Source organism: Hesperophylax consimilis, chromosome 26, assembly GCF_061612785.1.
Source record: "Hesperophylax consimilis isolate HC1 chromosome 26, BYU_Hcon_1.0, whole genome shotgun sequence".
Classification (NCBI taxonomy): Eukaryota; Metazoa; Arthropoda; class Insecta; order Trichoptera; family Limnephilidae; genus Hesperophylax; species Hesperophylax consimilis.
The window spans coordinates 10,819,449-10,839,251 of NC_142861.1; the positions used below are offsets into that span (position 1 = coordinate 10,819,449).

Genomic DNA, 19,803 nt, shown 5'->3' on the forward strand with positions numbered 1-19,803 from the left:
GCCAGGGCTCCTACCAGGGAGCAACTAGACAAATGTAAATTATCTCTCATAGCGAGGTTGAGGACCGACTGATATTTGGGGCTTATGAAAAAAAGATGAATGGAGATAGTAGGAAGAATGTTGCAAAAAAGCATTTAAAATGGAAAATGCATTGAGAAAAGCATTTAAAATGCAAAATGCCAAATGGTTTTTAGAAAAGCATTTAAAATGCAAAATGGAAAATACCCATTTTGCATTTCCATTTGAAATGGATTTATTTGAAATAAAGCACATCTCTGGCTGGGGTCAACTGTATGCATAGAACTGCAACAACTCGGCTGTGGAATTCATACTTCCTATATCCTGCAGCATCCAAGAAAATCTCAGGACCTCCCGTGTGAAGTTGATGTAAACATTAAATGATTAAGAATAAGAATTATATTTTAACACATAAATTTACACGTTATATGACACAACGTACATATGTGTATATTATATACGTACACAATGTGCATATTATATATGTACATGATGTGTATATTATATATGTACATGATGTGTATATTATATATGTTCATGATGAATTGAATGATTATATGATAATTTATATGAAATAATTATAATTTATATGAAATTCATATAAATTATAAATTCAAATCCACTTGAATAAATAAATATATTTTTATTTTTATTTTGAATATCTATTTATGTGAGACTTCTTATCATTTTTACTAATGTATCTTATTTTATTATATGCTTTTGTTGTAACATTTAATATTTTTTCTTTTTTGGTTGTATTATGTTTCCTTTATTGTTTTAATTTTGTAGAATTTATAATAACTGTGATAATCTACTATTAAACTTTGTAGTGTGTAAAAGCCCATTAGGGCGTGTAATAATAAATAAATAAATATGTACATGATGTGTATATTATATACATACATGATGTGTTTATAATGTATGTTATTTTATATATTATATGTAATATTTAAGACAATATTAATGACTCAAACGAAAGGTATGAAACAGAAAACGGTTCAGTCGCATCTAGGAATTGAATTCCCCTTGCCGGGGTGCTCTAACTACCAATATATTTGAGCACTTCGGCTAGGAAGACGACCTGGGTTCAATTTCTAGATGCAATGTTTTTCTGTCTTCTGTTTCATATCTTTCGTTTGAGAGTTGTTAATATTGTCTTCATTGATTAAATGTTAAATTTGAGGTTTCCTCTAGCTGGAAGGAATTGTGTAATTATTATTTTGTTATTGTTGCAGATGAGGCACAGGGGGACCGTGCTAAAGAGTCAATAAGAGCCAAGTGCCTACAATACCTTGACAGGGCCGAGAAGTTAAAAGAATACCTCAAGAAAGGAAATAAGAAAAAACCCCTGAAGGAAGGAGAATCCAAGTTAGTCAAATATTAAACTTAACCTCATTTTTTTTCATCGTGTTCAGTATTTTTACTAGCTAAAACTGTTTCCATGTAAGTATGCAATCAGCTTAGTGTGAATGATAGAAGTATTGATAAATTATATGATATTCCTATATTATATTTAACTGAGAATACAAAAAAAAACAAACATGTTAACTAACTAACTAACACGCCGTTTAGGCAGAGAGGACGGACCGCCAAACAACTCAGTCTTGGCACACACTCCTTGCCTCTTTCACATTCATACATTGTCTCTTAACCTGTGGTGTCCCAGGAAATTCCAAGCTCAATTTCCAAAGGCTCAAATTCCAAAATCAAACGTCAAGTGTCCACTTAATTTTTTTTTGTGTCGCATTTTATAAGTATATGATAACAATTCTTCCAGATTTCGGTAGTTTATACAACTGTTGTTACTAATAATATTATTTTGTACAAGAAACCTGTAAATAAATAATGCTAAAAATATAATTATTCATTATGACGTAAAAATTTTGACATTTCTTACGAAGTTAATTTTCTTCACTTTTCTTGGGTGAAATATTATAAAAATTACATCAAAATAATGTAGATAAAACTATCTTTCTGATGATATCTCAAATCTATTATTTCCACAATCAATTTATATCAAAAATAATGAAAGAAGACGCTGTTACACTAAAAACGCGGCAAATATTTCATTGGCATTCCACAGAAAAATTCTTTGTAAAAAATCTGAAAAGCTAGAAGTCATTCCGGTATTTGCTGCGTAAAGAACGAGAATAGCCCAAGCGATTGTGACCTTGTTTATCATACAAATTCCTTATACATAAGGGTAAAAATCGCACATAATTTTTTTTTTTTTTAAATCCGTAGATAATGTGCCGCACTCACATATGCGGTCCCGGGATATGACGGGTTAAATAATCTTCTATTATTCTGACCCTTGACATGGCCTGACTCTCCCGAATCAGTATCTGATTCACTTGATCGTCTTCCTCGGGCGTCCCCGGTTTCTTCTACCATTCATGTGTGCGTCATATATTCTCCTTGCACCCCTTTCTTCGTTCATTCGTTCTACATGCCCAGATCATCTAAGCGTCTCTTTCTTAATCTTGCTCGTTACGCTTACATCAGTGGATCTCCACATTTCTCACACACACACATACTCCTCAGGGATTTCATTTCTACAGCATTCAGTCTACTTTCATATTTCCTCTGCCAGTTCCATGCCTCACTGCCATACCATCAGGGTAGGTACAGGACTGCTAGCTTCGCTTTTGGACAATTTCATATCTAAATATCAACAAAATAAAATATGGAACATACAAAATCGTCTCTTACCTTGAATATGACATGAAACAATTGTTTAGGAGAGAGAATGTACCACAACACAATATAATCAGTATTTTCCTTGGAAATCACATATATGTGGCTTTATATAATTTGACCAAAAAAAAACTTTTTAAGGCGATGCACTACGTTGTGTAATATTTTAAATTGAGCCGCTATCAATAACAACCCTTACGTAGATGGCGATAATGTTTAAATTCCCGCTTAACACCATCCGCCTGTTTTGATTTATGCAAGAAAAAAACATGGCCAAAAAGTGCCTTTTATTTTATTTTGTGGATGTTCAGGCATAAATATTTAATTTTTTTTCGATCATTTTATAAATAACTTAATTTGCCACATTATACAATAAAATCATAACCGAAAATGGGTTCATAAGTAGGAGATTTTGAACTTTAAAGCAGTTTTCATAGGCCTTTACATTATTTTTTTCTGGGCTTATAAAAAGACTTATCTAAAAAATACTCGATTGTTTTAAAGGCCAAGATGTATTCTACTCGCAGTATTTAATTAAAGCATCTGAAACATTTCTAGGCGACCAAATTTTCAAACCAAAAACACATGATTTTGCATTACTACGTATGGCATCGCCTTAACAAATACATATAAATGTTATCTAAATCTCTGTAAATTTTAACACTATTTTTCCTTATTTACTAACTAGCTTAACCCCACGCGCTACGCGTTGCTCTGGCTCAGTCTTCCTATGCAGATAGAAAAACAATAACGCGTGTTGCTTGTCTAACAGATGGCGCTGTTATTTTTTATTTTAAATGTTTTTCCAACAGATACGCTGTTTTTCAAAACGGCATGTTTTTACGTGTCACACGAGACATCTATGTAATATAGATATTTAAAAACATGCACATATTCGAATGCAACGTTGTGTCAACATTTCAAAGGAATCGTTGAAGAACTTTATGAGATTTGAGATTTTGAACAAACGAAAATTTAGATTTTTATTTTATTATCGTTCGACATCCAACGCCGCGAATTTGACATGATCAAATCGTTTAGGAGATAGAAAATGCAGTATTGCCCCTGGAAATCACATACATGATATAATTTGGCAAAAAAAACTAACATTTCAACAAATGGCATTTTATGGATTAACATTATCAGAGAAAATGACTACAAATCTAATGCATAGCATTAAAATATCACTTTTGGAAAAAAATTAGTTAAAACTATTGAAAAAAGTAAATGGAATATTGCTGAACATATCCGAAAAACAAAAACTGTTTTTTGAAAAGTAATGAAATAAGCTTTCAAATTTTATTATTAGAAATAACATAAAATTTTTGAAATATTCAAATTTTGAATGCTAACATAAAAAAAGTTTTAAAAAAGACTCACTCTTTGTTTTTGGTACAAAAACTGATGAAATTGGGTTAAATTCCCGTCAGCGGCAATTATTTTTACTCGGGAGATATTTTCAATTTCTATTGATATTTCAGGCGACTAATTATCGCTTATAATAATTTATTATCCTTTGTGCTATGCATAAAAACCTTCTCTTATAAACATTAGTTTATCATTAAAAAATAATAATATTTGACAAGTCAAAATATTTTTCACCAACAAATGTAGATATGATATGTCCCGACGCCATCTAGTGGAAAATTTAGCACTAACAAAGCCTTTCCTACAAAAATAAAGTTGGTTGTTTACAGGTGGAAAAAATATAATAAGCAGTAATTGTTGATTATTATTATTGTTCATATTGAATTGTCCAGAGCGTCTGACCGGACATCAGAAGGCGCGGGTTCAATTCCCGTCGGCGGCATTTATTTTTACTCTGGAGATATTTTCAATTTGTATTGATATTACAGGCGACTAATTATTGCTTATAATAATTTATTACACATTTTATTATTTAAATATGTTTTAAAAATTGTTGTCACCAAACAATTTTTTATTGTTTTATACAGGGTGTCCGGAAACTCGTAGTACAAGCGGGAAACTGGTGAATCTACATCACATTTGGAGTCGATTTTGTAGTATAATTTTTTTTTATTTGAGCTTTCGTTATCGAGTAAATCGAGTTTGAAGTTGATTTTTTTTTTTTTTTTTTTTTTTTTTTTTAATCAAATTCTTATAAATTATTACTGAAGATCAAAGTACCCAACTAATTAAAACTATTTGAAAGTAAAACAAATGAAGAAACTCGGATTTGAAGCATTATTTTGAAATCACCCTTCATTTAACCCGGTGTAATCATAAAATATTTCTGCTCTGCAGGGTTAAAACATCTGTTATTCAACCCTAAACACCAGAAAAAACTTTAACCCTAAAATAGCCGAAAAATTTTTTTTTTTGGTTTTTTTTTTTTTTTTTTTTGAAAATGCTCAAAAAAAAAAACTTTATGTTTTTTTGGGTTCCCCATGTGGTGTAGATTCTCCAGTTCCCCGCTTGTACTACGAGTTTCCGGACACCGTGTATAAAAATAATTAATAAAATTTTCTGTTTCATAAATTTTTCTCAAATTGCAGTCGGAACCTTTGGTTTCATAGAGATGTACAATTTAATTATTCTGCGGTTAACTTCTAGATTTGAATATAAAACGAGGTATTTATCTTTTAATACCTTTAAGATCATATGTCTCACAATGACAGTAAGGGATTTCCATGAGACCATGTGAGGTGTTCTGCCTGAGGGGTTACATTGTACAGTGAACTTCTAAATCAATCAATCCTGAAGTTTGATTTGTTTCCACAGAATAAGGAACTCCAGTAAAAATAGTATGTCTTAAAAAATATGTATTCATATAGATCAACAAACGTTGATTCTTAATATAAAAGTTTTATCATATATTATTATACTTAGAATTTATAAATCCTCATTTAAAAACGAATAAAACACCATCTCATTAAAACACACCGCTTAGTTGGTACGACTGAATGTGCTGATTCATCACAACCAGTCTACGTGTGTAATATATCTATGGTCTACAACATCCACCTCAGGGTTGTCAATTCATGGAGAATTCCCCAAATTGCGGCGAATTTTGAAGATTTTCAAGAATTTGGTTTTTTGTGGGGAGAACCTTTATTTAGGGAAAATGCGGAGATTCTGGACATTTCAACCATATTGAAAAATAATATTTACAATAATTATGAGAATGAACAATATATGTATTTTTTGTTCGCAGCAAATTAAAAAACAAAGTATTTTTAAAACCAGAAAGAAAGAGAAAATCCGAAAATGACTAGATAATACAAATAAATACTAATGTCAATAGAATTTTGTTTAATTTTGGAGGTAAAGGAACTTTTGGGTAATTTGAATATCTCTTCATCTCTTGTGGGTATTTTAAAACACATGCATTGGCAACCCAGGTCTACATTCACATTAGAACTGAAGAAAATGTTGTAATGCAGGTTTTTAAATACCCCTAAATTGTTTATCAGGTTCAGTCATGGATGTATATTTGCACTTTGGTTCTATACAATAATATTAGTGACGAGATGATAACATTTTACCTAGTGTTTTTCAATGTTCAAAATCTAAATACAGCGCCGATTTAAAAAAAAAAGTAGGCTTTTTGAGACTGGCAGTCAAATATTAAAACTTTTAAAATTATTTGAACTATTAAAACAAACCATAACATAAACAAATATACTGGTATTTAAGTTAAAAGGTCATAATTGATTTTTTTAGATGGACTGGAGTTCCTGAAGGTTTTAATGTAGAGTAAGATTTAAAAATGTTCAATAAGAAACATGTCAAATGTTTCTCTATTTAACTGTGAATGTCTACATGTCATTAGTTCAATGGGGAAATATCTGACATGTTTATCTATTTAACTGTGAATGGCACACGTCATTGGTTCAATAGGGAAACATCCGCCATGTTTCTCTATTGAACTGTGAATGGCTACATGTCATTAGTTCGTTTGGGAAACATCTGATATGTTTCTCTATTAAACTGTGAATGGCTACATGTCATTAGTTCAATGGGGAAACATCTGACATGTTTCTCTATTTAACTGTGAATGACTACATGTCATTAGTTCAATGAGAAAACATCTGACCTATTTCTCTATTGAACTGTGAATGGCTACATGTCATTAGTTCAATGGGGAAATATCTTACATGTTTCTCCATTGAACTGTGAATGGCTACATGTCATTAGTTCAATGAGAAAACATCTGACCTATTTCTCTATTTAACTGTGAATGGCACACGTCATTGGTTCAATAGGGAAACATCCGCCATGTTTCTCTATTGAACTGTGAATGGCTACATGTCATTAGTTCAATGAGAAAACATCTGACCTATTTCTCTATTGAACTGTGAATGGCACACGTCATTGGTTCAATAAGGAAACATCCGCCATGTTTCTCTATTTAACTGTGAATGGCTACATGTCATTAGTTCAATGAGAAAACATCTGACCTATTTCTCTATTGAACTGTGAATGGCCGACGTCATTGGTTCAATAAGGAAACATCCGCCATGTTTCTCTATTGAACTGTGAATGGCACACGTCATTGGTTCAATAAGGAAACATCCGCCATGTTTCTCTATTGAACTGTGAATGGCTACATGTCATTACTTCAATAGGGAAATATCTTACATGTTTCTCCATTGAACTGTGAATGGCTACATGTCATTAGTTCAATTGGGAAATATCTTACATGTTTCTCCATTGAACTGTGAATGACTACATGTCATTACTTCAATAGGGAAATATCTTAAATGTTTCTCCATTAAACTGTAAATGGCTACATGTCATTACTTCAATAGGGAAATATCTTACATGTTTCTCCATTGAACTGTGAATGACTACATGTCATTACTTCAATAGGGAAATATCTTAAATGTTTCTCCATTAAACTGTAAATGGCTACATGTCATTACTTCAATAGGGAAATATCTTACATGTTTCTCCATTGAACTGTGAATGGCTACATATCACTAGTTCAATAGGGAAATATCTGCATATTTCTACATATATTAAACTAAGAATGATTTGCTAAGAATGAATGATAAGCAGATTTCATTATAATTTCATAAGGAATTATCTGATTTTATTACATAATTAAAATAAATTTCACTTATTTCTTTATCAAAATATGGAAAATGGAAGAGTTTATTTTTACCTTTTGACATCATTAACTCAAAACCCAGACATTTTGAGTTCTTTCTATGGAACTAGGGTATCAACATAGTGTTTTTTCTTATTTGAACAGTTAAATGGATATATTAGTAAGCTAAATATATCACAATGGAAGTTATGTTACGAGCTGAAAATATTTGCCTTGACCTACAAATTCTCGACAGAACACACTGTCCAAATTACATGATGAATCAGTTCTAGTTTTGCAAGTAGATTTTATTTTAATAATCTCACTTGGTGCGGTGCTCATATAAAAAAGTCTGGAGATTCATTTCTTAATATTGTCTTTTATACCAGCAGATTCTATAATTTATACATAAGATATTATCATCATACCAGCGCAGAGATCTCTGATAAGATTGTAACAATGTAAATACTGGCCTCTTTTTTTATTTTATGACTAATAAATGAGCTGTTAGCTGGTCAGGACATGACATGCACAAAACATATTGAGTATTGATTCATACATAGATAAAGAAGAGTACCAGAGATGCAATGTGGACATGTTTCAGGATCCAAAAGTCTGATCATTCTTTGCTTTCATTAAAAGAGGAAATTTATTTCACCATCTTATGAAATTTTCATTCTGACCAAATGGAATGGCGATATAAAATGTCAGGCAGAGACATAAGAGAGAATTCGAAATGGTTTAGAACTAAAAAGTAATAAGTCGTGGCTACGTGTCCAGAACATTCAAGAGAAATCGAGAACATTCCAGAACATCCCGGAACATTCTGGAATGTTCGAGAATAGTCTGGAACGTTCAGGAACATCCCAGATCATAAACTTTTAGTAAATTCGTAATCATGACACAATATAAATTGGTATCTCTAAATAGTATAAAACTCACTATCCAGCGTCTGTCTGTTTGTGCGTTTAGTTCTTCTAAACTATGCAATGGAGTTTGATAGGGTTTTCACTATTATTTAGAGAATTTCTTGCGGAAGGTTTATATCTATATAATACATGGATATTACATTTATTGAAAGTCAAGCAACGCCGGGTACATGTCAGCTAGTATATTATAATTATTTGGAAGTATCTATGGTCAACTTTTAATTGCAAATACAAAGCGCGGTGTTGCCACTTTTGAACACTGCTTAAATCATATATCTCACAGTAAAACGAAAGGAGATAGAACAACTTTTATGCGGTCATATCAGCTTGTGGTGCTGTAAAATACAGAAGAATACTGTACTGCTGTCTGTGTACTGTGTACAAAAGGCCACAATTTACCTGTAATTTTAATTGATTGATTTTGTTTGTTTCAGGAGTAGCGATGATAAGAAGAATGACAGTGATAGTGATTCTGATGACCCAGAGAAGAAAAAGCTGCAAAGTCAACTGGAAGGAGCTATAAGTAATGTCATTTTTATCCTAGACTAGTTAAGTTGGTACGGCCCAACTTCACCAACTTCCACACAGCAGAAAGGATAGGCCTCCACACAACTGTGTCTTAGCACACACTCCTTGCTTCATTCATATTCATACATTGTCCCATACTTAGGCCCAGTTGTTTCGTGGAAATTCAAATGTAACACTTTCATCAGATGGCCATTCAGCGCCATTTTCTTTTGTTGACATTTGACAAATAATGTTGATTCTAGGTGCGTTTCAGCTGTCTATCAAATTTTAATAAGTTGACAAGATTATCAACATGATAGTTGTCCTCTTCTGCTGATCACAAATTGTTCAAAAGCTAAAATGGACTTAGAATCAGCATTTAACGGGAACCTTTCAACTGTCAATTGTTGTGTTCGCACAAACAGTCTCCAACTCGTCTTGGAAGGAGTTTTATAATAATAGGTTCTTTAATATTAATCAGCGATTTATTAATACTCCGCGTATTATATTAGTGACTCGTTAGTCGACCTAACTATAAGCTTGCTAATTGGAATCTGGGCCAGTGAGATTGTCTGAGAGCCCTCGCACTGTCCATGGCAACAACTGGCCACTGGCTCAATCTTGCGGACTTCTCTGCAAGCTCTACGCACTGGCATCTGTGCGTGCAACTACAAAGATTCCTAACAAAAACAAAATGGTGCCGAAAGTCCATTTGATGACTGTCACACGTGAATTTCTGCAAAACAACTGGGCCTAACTCTTCTGTTATTTGACTCTTCACATGACTTCAAACTTTGAAAAGGTACATATAGTTGTAAGAAGTTGGATGCTTCTCTACGCCAAAGAGAATAGTCAGGAAACTCAACAGATGATTTAATAGATTTATTGCCCAAATTTAATACGTAGATAATTATTTAGTACAGAGTGTTGGATTGTGCAGAATAACGTTATGCCGAGTCGGACTTGTTGAGTGGAAATGATGCAAGTAGGTATACTTATATAGGTGATGATTCCTTTGTTCTCGTCTTCCATGGGTTGGAGCAAAGCGTCTGGACATCGAACCCGTAGGATCGCTGACTCGGTTCATTGTATGAATGTTTTGCATCACCCTGCATTCCTTCACTTCGTCTTATCAGCAGTTTTCGTATCACTTTTTTCGAAGTTTCGGTTAATTTTTGGCTGAAACCGAAATCGTGGCCGAAACTCGTTTAATGGCCGAAACCGAAACTGAAACTTTGGCCGGTCGGTCAATATTACTTCGTTTGTAATGAAGCATTTTCGCCAGAGTTTGTACGTTGCGTTTTTGTCATGTCCCATGATTTTGATTAGTTTTATCATACTTACGTATTATAGAATATTGGAAAGTTATAACAAGTATATTTATTAATTATTACACTTGCGTCTGGACGATCTAGGCCCTCTGATTGGTCGAATTCAAATCGTGTGTTTCGGGTAAATCCCGAACGGGGGTCTGCAGGCAAAATTCGACCACTCTGCCCCTCTGGCGGTATAAGAACGAACCAAATGACTGGCGCGAATATTTAAATATGCAGCTAACAATACGCAAAATTACTTGACCACAAGCGTTTAATAAGAAGATTTCTTCTGGAAGCTTATCACTTTGTGATGGCATTATTTATATTTTATTATTATGTTAGACAGGAAGACCAGTTGAGTGGGAAAATATTTAAAAGAGGGTTTATTAAAAAAAATTCTTGTTAATTATATCTGCTCTCTGACATAATATGTACCTATTAAATGTAACTGTTGTTAGTATCACTTAAACTTGGCGAAGCGCAACAAAGTTCCGCCCGCAGGGCCCAGCAGCAAAAAACCCACGGAGCGGGTTTTTAACTGCTAGTATTTATTAATTTACTTTATTTAGTCAGGTAAATACAGCTGTCGAACCTGTATATATTTTTAATAATTTATTTAGATTCACATTTAACATTTCTGATATAGAATCCGTGACTTTCACCACATATTTATTTATTAACACCCTTTTTAGCTTTTATGAAAGAATATTTTATCAGATTTTTTACAATTCTATAAAAAATATGTATAAATATATAAAAATAGTTTTGTCTGTATAAAAATTCTTTCAAGAGAGGTACACAAATACAACATTGTATCGGTAATTCAATCCAATATTGTATTTGTTTGCCTCTCTTGAAAGAATTAAGTTTTTATATGGTCAAACTATTTATTCATATTGCGTACGTACAGTAGGGCGGAAAGAATTTTTTTTTTTTAAATTTTGATTTGGAATAGTTGTATTAAGTTGCCAATTGCCATCAATTACCTCAATTAAAAATATAAAAAATATCAGATAACGGTAAAAGCCCCCGCCAAGACATCGAACATTTACAAAAACGATGGTTTAAGGGCTATTTGGGCGGCCTACAAAATAGTAGAGAATTTATTAAAATAGGTTTATTTTATTTAATAACATATTCAAATATAGTTAACTAGCTATTGCAATCAAATATCTCTTTATTTTAATATACTTTGGCGCTGTTACAGAGGAGCAAAATGCGGGACGAAGCGGGGGGCGGCACCTGACAATCTACGAAATGCAGTGTTTTGTTTAAACTAGTGTCGATAATTGCCTCAAGGTGAAAGGTCGCGCGTCAATTATATTCACGAGTACTTATTGATAAACCTTTTTTAAGTGAATCAACATGACTTCTAGACGACAAAATTTAAAATGTCCGATATTTGGTGTAAGTGCAGAGTTGAAAGAGAATATCCTACCTACGTATGAAAAAGTGATGAAATTCTACGAATGGGTTCCACAAGACTTAAAAGTAAGGAATAACACAAGAAAAGAACCTACGTTTTTGGAAATTGCCGAAATAGTTTGAACGAAAATTGAAGAATTGTGGATAAAATCTTCTATTCAAATTGTCACACACAAAAGAATCTTACAATTACTAAAAAGTTATCACTCGAAGTGCTATAATTCGAAAAAGTCTTTGAAAAAACTAAGGAAGAAAAGTTAGAAGAGTTCAAAGTACAAAGTAGAAAGATTTTTGACATAGCTGCAAGTAAATGTCAAGAATTTGTAATCTGTACTTTTTTGAGAGAAAAAATAGTGCCAAAAGAGGAACAAATGTTTTTAGAAGGTAGGCTTTAGGTAGAACGGATCTTATCCAGAGTAAAAAATTGCTGAATAGAAGATTACGTACTCTCAAACAAGAAATGAGGCATAATAGATAGGATGAAACTAAGAAAAATAAGACAGAATTTTAACCGAAGAAAGAGTAACAGAAATTCCTTTATTATATTTCGATGGAAGGAAAGACAAGACGGCTAAAAGTGCTTTAAAAAGATCGAATAGGCTTAGAGTGATTGTACAAGAGGAACATATTTCGATTATAAAAGAACAAGGTACTGTTTATGTTGGGTATAGTGTTCCAACATCGGGCAGCGCAAGAAATGTTGAAAGAGCTATCCACAGCTTTTTAACGACTGAAAAGATATCACTAGATAGTTTAATGGTTGTTGGCTGTGATGGAACAAACACAAATACAGGGAAAGTAGGAGGCGTGATTCGTCTTTTGGAAAATAGACTATCTCGACCATTGCAATGGATAATTTGTCTCTTACACGCCAATGAGTTACCATTGAGGCATTTGTTTATCTATTTGGATGGCCCTACTGCAGGACCTAAATCATTTGCAGGTCAAATTGGTAAAGCATTAGAGATATGCGAGACGCTGCCGTTAGCCAACTTTGAGACGATAGAAGGTGAACTACTTCCACAAATATCCACAGATCTCAGTACAGACCAGAAATATTTACAAGAAATTACTTCTGCTGTCGTAAATGGATCATGGTCTCCTGATTTATTACAGAGAAGCCCAGGTAAACTACCCCATGCCCGCTGGTTGACAAGAGCTAATCGCAAACTACATTTGTATATTTCTACAGAAAATCCACAACAAAATCTTGTGACTTTAGCAACGTTTGTCATATAATCATACGCTCCTGTCTGGTTTGCTATCAAAACACATTCATCCTGCAAAGATGGTTCAAATCATTTATGGAAGCTCATTAACAGCACTAGATATTTGTCCAACGAGTTGTTAGCGATAGTGGACCCTGTTATAATTCGAAACAGTTACTTTGCTCATCCAGAAAACTTGTTGTTGAGTATGATAACAGATTCACGTAAGCACATTAGAGAACTCGCTGCAAGACGCATTTTAAAGGCTCGTCAAGTTAATAAAAATTCTGTTTGGCGCATGTTTGGGGTGCCAAAAGTGGACTTAAATGCATGTTCTTACATAGACATGATTGACTGGCAATAAAATATATACGAACCCCCAATACTGATGAATATTTCCGGTGATCAGTTACAAAATCTTATTGAAAATGGAGAAGATACAGTGTTGGAGTTTATGAGCCTTGCCACACCCAGGCTATGGAAAGATCTGTAAAAGTTGTGACAGAAGCAGCTCTAAGTGTATTCGACAAGACAAGACGAGAGGGATTCATAAAATCAAAATTAGCATCCCGAAAACTCATGCCAAAGTTTGAGCCGAAAAAGGATTTTTGCTATAAAAAATGATTTTATTCATACCACCATAACTTTCTGAACCTGTGTTTAATTTTGAAATTATTTTTTTTATTAATTAAAACCTACTTTTATTTTATCATTTAATGCATAATGTATTATATTTACTTATTATTTTGTTTATAGGGTGTTTAATACAAAACGTCTATAAAACCTTAAAAAATAAAATTTCAAGTCTATGACGGGACCTCAAGCTGTCGAGCTAGAACTTCCAAATTGAGAAGTGTTATTTAGAATTACATAAAGCAACTTTTCCCTGGTATTCCAATTCGAATTTCGAAAAAAAAAAATTTTTCATACAAAAGTGTTCCACCCTAACGTACAGGCGCAAACAAATAATTTGTCTTATATTTTAAAGCATGACTTGCAAAACGTGTAGTGAAGTGAAATAATTAAATTAGCGCCATCTATGAAAGAGCAGATTATGAATTCTTTTAAGTTTGCTCTTAAGTGATAAATTGAAGACGCTCATTGACACGGCATACGTATTACCCTCCATTAGTCTTCTGGGCAATGAAGTTTAGTTCCAGTATTTCTGCACTGTAAAAAATCCTGTCTTCTAGTAATCTGGAATTGGTGGAAACTAATAAGTGAAACGTAAAAGAAACGGAAATAGAATGAATAAAAATGATAAAAAGAAAATGCCTAGTTACTTGTTATCTGTAATGAGTTATTTTGTGGTTCCAGTTGTTGAAAAGCCCCACGTGAAGTGGAGTGACGTGGCCGGGCTGGAACTGGCCAAGGAGGCCCTGAAAGAGGCCGTTATTCTGCCCATCAAGTTCCCGCACCTCTTCACCGGCAAGAGGATCCCCTGGAAGGGCATCCTCCTCTTCGGCGTAAGTTCTATCCAATTCAAGCCACATCCTTTTTCATATTAAAAGGCTTTTTTTTGTTTAATTCCGAGTTAATATACATTTGTGGCTTAGGCCGTTCAATACATTACATGATTTATTTTTTACAATTATTTTTAGGATTTTTTTATGGCACACAGTATACATATTTGAGACATCTTGAGAAGAATTATTATTTTTCTTTCTAACATTGAAAAATATCATGTATTTTCGCATGATAGAAAAAAAGATAAAAGCACTTTTGTAATGTATGGATGCCCGGTCATATATGATCCATAAAGGCATGAAGGGGTGAGAAAAATAATCTGTTTTTTTCTAGCCACCTGGTACAGGAAAGTCCTACCTGGCCAAGGCTGTGGCCACCGAGGCCAACAACTCCACCTTCTTCTCTGTGTCCTCGTCTGACCTGGTGTCCAAGTGGCTCGGAGAGTCTGAGAAGCTGGTCAAGAATCTGTTTGAGCTGGCCAGACAACACAAACCCAGCATCATCTTCATTGATGAGGTAATATTCACTACACACATCGTCAGCCCATAACCCATGGAGAGTCGTAGCCTCTCCAAGAAAAGCCTTTACTCCTGTCGGTCTCATGCTCATGTTGTGTCCTGAACTGACTAACTAACTAACATCACGCTGATTCTACGCAGGGGATAGACAAAGAGGATGGACTTAATACTTAATTGCTTGTCCGAATTGTTGACACAATCAGTTCCATTTTCGAAAATGACATTTAAAGTCTAAACAAATCCTAGTTCATTAAAACGGAATTCAATCAGAAAATCACAGGCAGACCCACAACCGAAATTATTATGCTTGATAAGTATTGGAGATGAATTGTTTGTAATCTGTCTGTAGGTGGACTCCCTGTGTTCTTCCCGTTCAGACAATGAATCAGAATCCGCCCGAAGAATCAAAACGGAATTCCTCGTCCAAATGCAAGGTAACATTAATTTATTTCTTTAATTTAGTATTTACCATCATAAGCAATGTTTCTCAACATTTTAATTCAAAATACAATAAGACAAATTGGAGGAACTGTTTGTAGATTAAATCCACTTTGAAAGACTTTTACAAGCCAACTCATTTATTTTTTTCTAGGCTTGTGAAAAGATATATGTATCGTTGTTGGGTGCGTAATACCTACAATGTGAAATTTTTTTTTTTTATTTTACACAAGAGTGAAAAAATCAATTTTGAAGCAGAAAAATAAAAGTGAACCTCCAAATAATATGTATTTATATTATTAACTAGCTGTACCCCGCCACGCTTTGCTGTGACTCAGTCTGTCTGTGTAGATAGAGAAACAATAGCGCATGTTGCTTTTACGTCCAACAGATGGTGATGCTTTTTAAAGAAGCATGTTTTTACCTGCCACAGGGGACATCTATATATTATAGGTATATTAAAACACACGCATATTCTAACGCAACGTTGTGTCAAAATTTCAAAGCAATCTGTGAATAACTTTCGGAGATTTAAGATTTTGTACAAACAAACATTTATATATTTTTTTAAATACATGTAAACAATGAAAAATCAAATGCAATGGAGATCCCCCTTCATTTTTCTGCTTAAAAATGCGTTTTTCAAGGTCCTGTAAAATTTAAAAAATTTCACTTCACCCCACACTATGTCATCTTTGGGGACGCTGTGTGGAAGGGTCTTTTTAAGGATAGTATTATGCGCCAGGCAATAATATATTGTGCTTATAAAATATTTGCTTGATCGGAACTTTGAAGTCAAGATGTTTTCTGCTCTTTGTATTTTATTGCAGAATCTAGAATCAATCTAGGCAGATGCTTTAATATTTCACAACTGTTGAGCCTCCATGAATTGCAAGTGTGTCCCACCTCTAGTCTGGAGTCCCAAAATACTAGTAAAAACCCTATCGCGCTTGTATCTCACGCAGGAGCCGTCTATAGTCGTTTCTAGGTTTGAGTCCTTGCTGTATTGTGTACGAGCATAATATGTAACTGAAATGCATTTCTGAAAATTCCTCATTCGTATCTTAATCGACATCTCTTGAAATATGTTCAACAAATTTATTTGTTTATCTCGGGTAAGGATTGCAAGCGCCCCAGACAGGTTTTCGCCTTCAGTTAATTTCAAATTTGCCGTGGCGTTTCAAACGGTCTAGTTCGACGCGCAAGTGCAATAGACAATTAGTATGATATCAGTAGAACCGTGCGCCGCTTTTCGTTTTTGCAACAGCTTTTTAGCAATTGTGAATTTTGAATTTCATTGACAATCTCATTTCGGAATAAAAATAAATATTAAAAAAAAATTTAAATATAAAAATGTGTTAGAGCAGTTAAACCCAAAAGAATTTTCTTTTTTGAGATACGCAAAGATATTAGAAGAACGAGATGTGTTATGAGCAGTTCATACTGTGTGGAATTGTTTTGCCCAGTGTCGCCGGTTTTGTTCACCAATACTACTGCACACCTTCGCTTACGCTAAGGTATCCGCACTAATACATAGAACAGATTTCTGTGCGTACACGTCCCAATAGTATTCAAAGTACCCTAATTCGGCAGTAGTCCGCCTACGGTCCGGCGGCCAACATAGCATATCTCGTTCTTCTAATATCTTTGGAGATACGTTACCCAGTGTACTTGTAAGATAGCATATCATGTAAATAACTTCATAAAAAAATCCTTATTTATTAAAAACGCTTGTGATACCGGTGCATAAATAATGCAATATAAAAATACAAATGCCAATTGACCTATGTACCAGTGCACACAGCCTGGCTGGCGTTGACATTCAATTCATGGTAGGGAGACGAATGAAAAAAGATATGAGGTCCTAGTGGCATCTTTATTGAAGTAGTTGAATTACAGAGTCCAAATGGAGTAGCCAGAGTAGTCACAGTTGTTGCTGACGATGTCGTCATGGTAGTTGATGTGCATCACAATGGGATGCATGTAGGTCACATCATGGTGGGATGTGAATCCGTGGTCTCCGTGGATGTGAATCCGTGGCTCAAATCACGCTAGCGACACCGTGTACTCTTAGTAGGTACTGCAGCTTGATGCAGGGGCGGAGAAGCGCGGCACGGTGCGCATGCACGGGGCGCAGGGCGGAGTGGCCGCCCGTCATCAGTTGTAGCTGGACTCTTGAATGGGACTGACTCTCTTGTAAGACTGACCTTGGGACTGGCTAGGTACCTCGACATAGCTGCTTTATATAGGGCACCCTTACGCCTGGTAGAATCGAGAAACTTCCCATCCTAGTAGGTCGGCGCATATTTCGCCGCTCGTCTCGTAGATTCCCATGTGAAGCGCGTTGCGTATATCGATGTTCTAGAACCTACTAGTAGTTGCCGCTACAGTTTTATTTGCTCGGTAATATTTCATTTTGTTTACGCAAACATCGCCCCAAAACATTTATTTTCAGTTATTTATTATTAGTTAAGATATGGAAGCATAATTTGAGCAAGGTTTATGCAAAAATTTTCATGTGAAATATGTTTAGTTACTTTTTTTTTATTAATTACAAGAGTCCCATCTGCTCCTAACCGTCTGGAGCCAGTGAAACTACGGCATCCCCAATTGGGGTATGTTGTGAGGCTGAGGGTTGTGGGGGGGGGGGAGATGGGGAAGAGGAAAAGGCTAAAGCCATTTCAAGCAACTTTTCACTTCTGAATGGTGGTCTTGCACTAGGGCCATACTGTGAGTATCTTCCACTCTGGAACGTACCGCAAGTATACTATATACATTATATTAAATTGTGAAATAACACAAATTAATCATATAAAATTTACTTGTGTACGCTGTGTTTTGAACCCGCGACCTTAAGCTTGCTAGTCGAGAGCTTTATCCCTCGACCACGGATGCCGTCCATATTATTATTACTACACCATATTATTTAATTAATATCATTCCTCAAAATATTAATATGTAAACATATGAACTGCTTACTGTAGTTTAAAGCCAATGAATCCACCCAAATTTTTCCACATATCCCATATTTTTAGGTTCTATAAATTCGGCACATTATGGCAAGCGATAGCTTGAAACATTTTTGCCATAATATGTCAAAAATCTAACTATGCAAGATCAAGCTATCAATATTAGAAAAATATGTTTTTGGGAAATTGATAACCAAAATTTTTGTGCAAAAAATATCAAAATGCTATTATTTGGACTCACTCTTAATTTGGTGCTAATTTAAATATATTTGTAGGAGTGGGCAACGACAATGACGGCATCCTGGTGCTGGGCGCCACCAACATCCCCTGGGTGCTGGACTCAGCCATCCGCAGGAGGTTTGAGAAGAGGATCTACATCCCGCTGCCCGAGGAGCACGCCCGCCTTATCATGTTCAAGATCCATCTGGGAAACACGGCACACGAACTGTCGGAGGACGACCTCAAGCAGCTGGCTGCCAAGACGGAAGGGTAAGGTTCTTTACATTGGATTCAACTTGTCGGCTCGTTGAATGCGGAATTTAGTTTGTCTAGAAGTAACCTAAAGTATGAGAATGGATGTCACGCCCCTAGTGGTTTTCTGTGTTTGGCGAGTTAGTTCCAGCTGCGCGGCGAGCCGGATCGGAAGAGATCAGCTAAGGGAGATCCTCTGACCTCTCCAGCCAGATTCTCACGACCGCACCGCAGCGGAGAGGGATGGATTTATACGTCCGTCACTCCTGGACACACTGACCTCCATATTCCTTTTTCCTTCCCAGAACTTCCTCTCCGTCCTTTCCTTAAAAGACCCTGAGGGAAATTATTTTTTGACGAGAGACGTATCCATCCCTCCCGGTGCGTTCCAAGGCAATGGGCCATGGATCTGTTGGTCAAAATGATAACTGTTCAATGTTTACTTAATTGGTTTGAAATGATTTCCGTGCAGTTACTCCGGCGCTGACATCAGCATAGTAGTGCGCGACGCGCTCATGCAGCCCGTGCGCAAGGTGCAGACGGCCACCCACTTCCGCAACGTGACGGGCAAGAGCCCCACCAACCCGGACATCATCGCCACCGACCTGGTCACGCCCTGCTCTCCCGGGGAGCCTGGCGCCTTCGAGATGACCTGGATGGAGGTGTCCGGGGACAAGCTGTATGAGCCCCCCGTCACCATGGTGAGTTATCGATATAGTGAATTTACCGATAAGTTCATAAGTAAAACTCGCTTAAGAAGTTCCCACTTAAGAAGTTTTCACGCTTA

At 35.2% G+C, this 19,803-nt stretch overlaps 1 protein-coding gene across 2 annotated transcripts in view; it reads left to right on the forward strand.

Moving 5' to 3' along the window:
- Vps4 (vacuolar protein sorting 4) overlaps window positions 1–19,803 on the forward strand; it is a 28,588-nt gene that overhangs the window by 2,026 nt on the left and 6,759 nt on the right. For both annotated transcript variants that reach the window (XM_089647584.1, XM_089647585.1), the window contains exons 3-9: window positions 1,254–1,386; window positions 9,132–9,220; window positions 14,471–14,619; window positions 14,954–15,136; window positions 15,488–15,572; window positions 18,821–19,034; window positions 19,489–19,717. In XM_089647584.1, the coding sequence (XP_089503710.1) occupies window positions 1,254–1,386; window positions 9,132–9,220; window positions 14,471–14,619; window positions 14,954–15,136; window positions 15,488–15,572; window positions 18,821–19,034; window positions 19,489–19,717 (1,082 nt within the window). The remainder of the gene's footprint in view (window positions 1–1,253; window positions 1,387–9,131; window positions 9,221–14,470; window positions 14,620–14,953; window positions 15,137–15,487; window positions 15,573–18,820; window positions 19,035–19,488; window positions 19,718–19,803) is intronic.